Source organism: Ichthyophthirius multifiliis (assembly GCF_000220395.1).
Source record: "Ichthyophthirius multifiliis unplaced genomic scaffold scaff_1120509251433, whole genome shotgun sequence".
In the NCBI taxonomy this organism is placed as follows: domain Eukaryota; phylum Ciliophora; class Oligohymenophorea; order Hymenostomatida; genus Ichthyophthirius; species Ichthyophthirius multifiliis.
In genome coordinates, this window is record NW_004085878.1 from 310 (window position 1) to 3,594 (window position 3,285).

At 21.4% G+C, this 3,285-nt stretch overlaps 1 protein-coding gene across 1 annotated transcript, besides 4 other annotated features; it reads left to right on the top strand. All coding sequences in view use genetic code 6, as the record gives it.

The window, feature by feature from the left end:
• Positions 1–161: 161 nt before the first annotated feature.
• Positions 162–244: a microsatellite.
• Positions 245–372: 128 nt separating this feature from the next.
• Positions 373–2,881, top strand: IMG5_203530 (leishmanolysin family protein, putative; the record flags this gene model as incomplete). Its single annotated transcript, XM_004023822.1, has 2 exons — positions 373–1,176; positions 1,331–2,881. 2 exons carry the CDS (start codon positions 373–375, stop codon positions 2,879–2,881), a joined length of 2,355 nt encoding a protein of 784 aa, XP_004023871.1.
• Positions 1,201–1,286: a microsatellite.
• Positions 1,201–1,289: a microsatellite.
• A 111-nt stretch (positions 2,882–2,992) lies between the features above and the next one.
• Positions 2,993–3,046: a microsatellite.
• The last annotated feature ends 239 nt before the right edge of the window (positions 3,047–3,285 follow it).

Genomic DNA, 3,285 nt, shown 5'->3' on the forward strand with positions numbered 1-3,285 from the left:
TTTTTATTTAAAAAAATATTAATTAATATATTTTTTTAAAATATAATAAAAAAAATAATATCTAATAAAATTAAATAAAAAATAAAATACTAATATATATCATATATCTTAAAATTGTTTATATATAAAGAAAGTGTTATTTAGAATTTTGTATAAATAAAATATATATATATATATATATATTAATATATATATTTATATATATATCTATCTGTATATTTATTTACATTTATATATAATATATGCACTTTCATAATTTTTTGTATATGCAAATGCACATATAATAAATATATATAATTTATCTCTTAAATTACAATTTTATTTCTATAAAATATATTTTTTTCTCTTCTCTATTTTTCTTAAACAATAAGTATGTTACTTTTCATTATTTTATTTTTATTTATTTTAAATTTTTCATTTTAATACAACTGCGATCACGACAATATTCAAATTTAAAATTACCTCCAAAACCTCTATGAATAATCTGAAAAGCATGCTCCTAAATAAACCTCTCGTATATCCGAAGCTAAAGAGAATCCTTAACCAATAAGAATAACAATAGACTATTCACGAATTGAACAGACAAATGATTTAACACAATCATAAATAAAAATAATAAAAAAATTAATAGGATTATCTTCTGATTATTTTTCGTAAATGTTAAAAATAACTCCATTAAAAGGAAATAACAAATACCCAAAATATTTAAGCGGCGAATGTAACGGAATTATAATTCCAGAAAATGACAAATAAATAGGAATTCCGAATTCTGACTTACATATTTACATATTTTATATGAATGATAATAAAGATGATTCACGTGCAAATGCAAATGCTTGTGCTTTTTAAGAAATAACATATAGACCTATTTTCGGGAGAATTTAAATAAATATCACTAATATGGTTTTTTAAATAAACGATCATAAACTCTTTAGATAAAACTTAGAAAGCTTTATCCATGAAACTTTACATATACTAGGTTTTTCAAAATCTCAATTTTAATATTGGATAGACCCTTCTACAGGAAAAACGTATAAAAAAGGAAATAATTAAATATAGAAAACTGTAAATGTTAGAGGAAAAGAAACTATAATGTTGTTTTCTTAAAATATTTTAGATGTTACCAGAAAGCATTTTAAATGCTAAAATGCCGAAGGAATAACTTTAGAAAATGAAGTAAATAAATTATAATAATAAACTTATATATAAAAATATATATATGCATATATATATATATGCATATATATATTTATAAATATATATATATATAATTATATATTTATATATATTTATTTTCAGATATTTTTATCGATATATACTATATAAAAAGAGCAAATCCTAATCTTAAATTGGTTCCCATTGGGACAAATCGCTTTTATCAAACGAATTAATGACTAATTCTGCGTTTGGACTAGTTCGTGTATTTTCTATATTCACAATTGCCTTATTAAAAGATACAGGATACTACTAAGAAGTAAATTAGAACCTTTCTAGCGAATTATAATGGGGAAAAGGTAAAGGCTGTGAATTTTTAACATAAGTATGTTATTCTTAATATAGTTTTCCTGAATTTTCAACTGAAAATTAAAAATATATATGTACTTTCGATAGACACGGTATTGGCTATTCTCGAATAAGTTCCACAACCGACAATTGTTATGTAGTGGATGCTTATTTGACTAGAATATGCATAGACTAATCTAATTAAGCTAATGAAAATGCAGTAAAAACAATGCAATATTACGGATTTGACAGCAGATGTTTTACTTCCACATCTACACAGCCTAAATACTAGACTATATATAAAGATTAAAGATCAAGGTGTCATAAATTCAAATGTGATGAAAATACTATTACTGTGTTTATACCTTAAATTTAAACACAAATTACATGTACATAAGAGGATAAAGGAAAGGCCTTAGATATTAACAAAGATGACCCAAAAATGGGATAAATTACATGTCCAAATGATTATAATGACTTTTGTAATTATTCAAAGCCTTGTAGAGATAATTGCTCATCGAATGGAATATGTGTTAGAGGTTTTTGTATATGTATAAAAGGGTTTGGAGGCGAAAACTGTTCATAAAATTGTCCTTTTGGAGTTATTTTTAATAGTGATTGTGTATCTTAATGTCCAGAAGGGCTTTTTTAAGGACCTGATAATGCTTGTAGAAAATAATGTCCTTCTACTTATTATAACAGTAATGGTAAATGCCTTATATGTAACTCTTAATGCCTTGAATGTAATGGAGGAGATCCAAATTAATGCACAGCATGCCATTTTGTGGATGTTTTGATGGAAAACTAATGTGTTCTTTGTAATGGGGATGTTTGTTATAAAGATATTGAATATGAGATACTTATTAAATAATAAAATTTGATAATTATTCAATTTTAAAGCATAATTTATAATTTATAGAAATATATGGATAATATAGTTGTTTTAATTGAAGATTTTACCTATTTTGAAATCGAAAGAACTATTATTGATAATAAACAGATTTAATTGAAGTTTAATTTTACAAGAAATCCGCCTTTAATTTCTACAAGAGTAGATATATATTTCAATAAAAATAATTATTTAAGAATCAAGGATAACAAAAAATTCATTTATAATATATTCACTTACGAATATGAATAAAATTAAATAGTTAATATTTAAAATTATCAAAAGGCAATCATTGCTTTATCTATTATTGCTTTTATTTTTACTATTGTAATATTCTTTTATGGATAACTATAATTTATAGATGGTATAATAGAAAAATATTAACTAGTTTATATGATGAAATTAATATCAATTAAGTAAAATTTATATATGTATGTATTTATATATATATATATATAGTAATCCTTTTAATCTAGAAATATTTTATGAATCATTTAATACATTTAATATATTATTATCATCTTCTTTTGAAGGATAATATGAAACGAATGAAAGATTTAAATAAAACCAAATTAGTGGATTATTTTTATCTAATTCGGGTATATATATATATACTATTAAAATATTTATAATATATATATATATATATATATAAATAAAGTTTTAAGTTTTATAATTTTATTTTTTTTAATTCTAATAAATTTAATTTTGGTCGGGATAACTTATTTTATGTCTGAAAACAGAATTTTTAATTTTTTAAAATTAGTAAAAGACTATATTTAAAAAATAGCTTATATATAGTTATTATGGATTATATATCAAAACATAAGTTTCTCGTCTATTTTATAAATGTAAAATCTCCAATATAATGGAAAAAGTATAGAATAATTTAA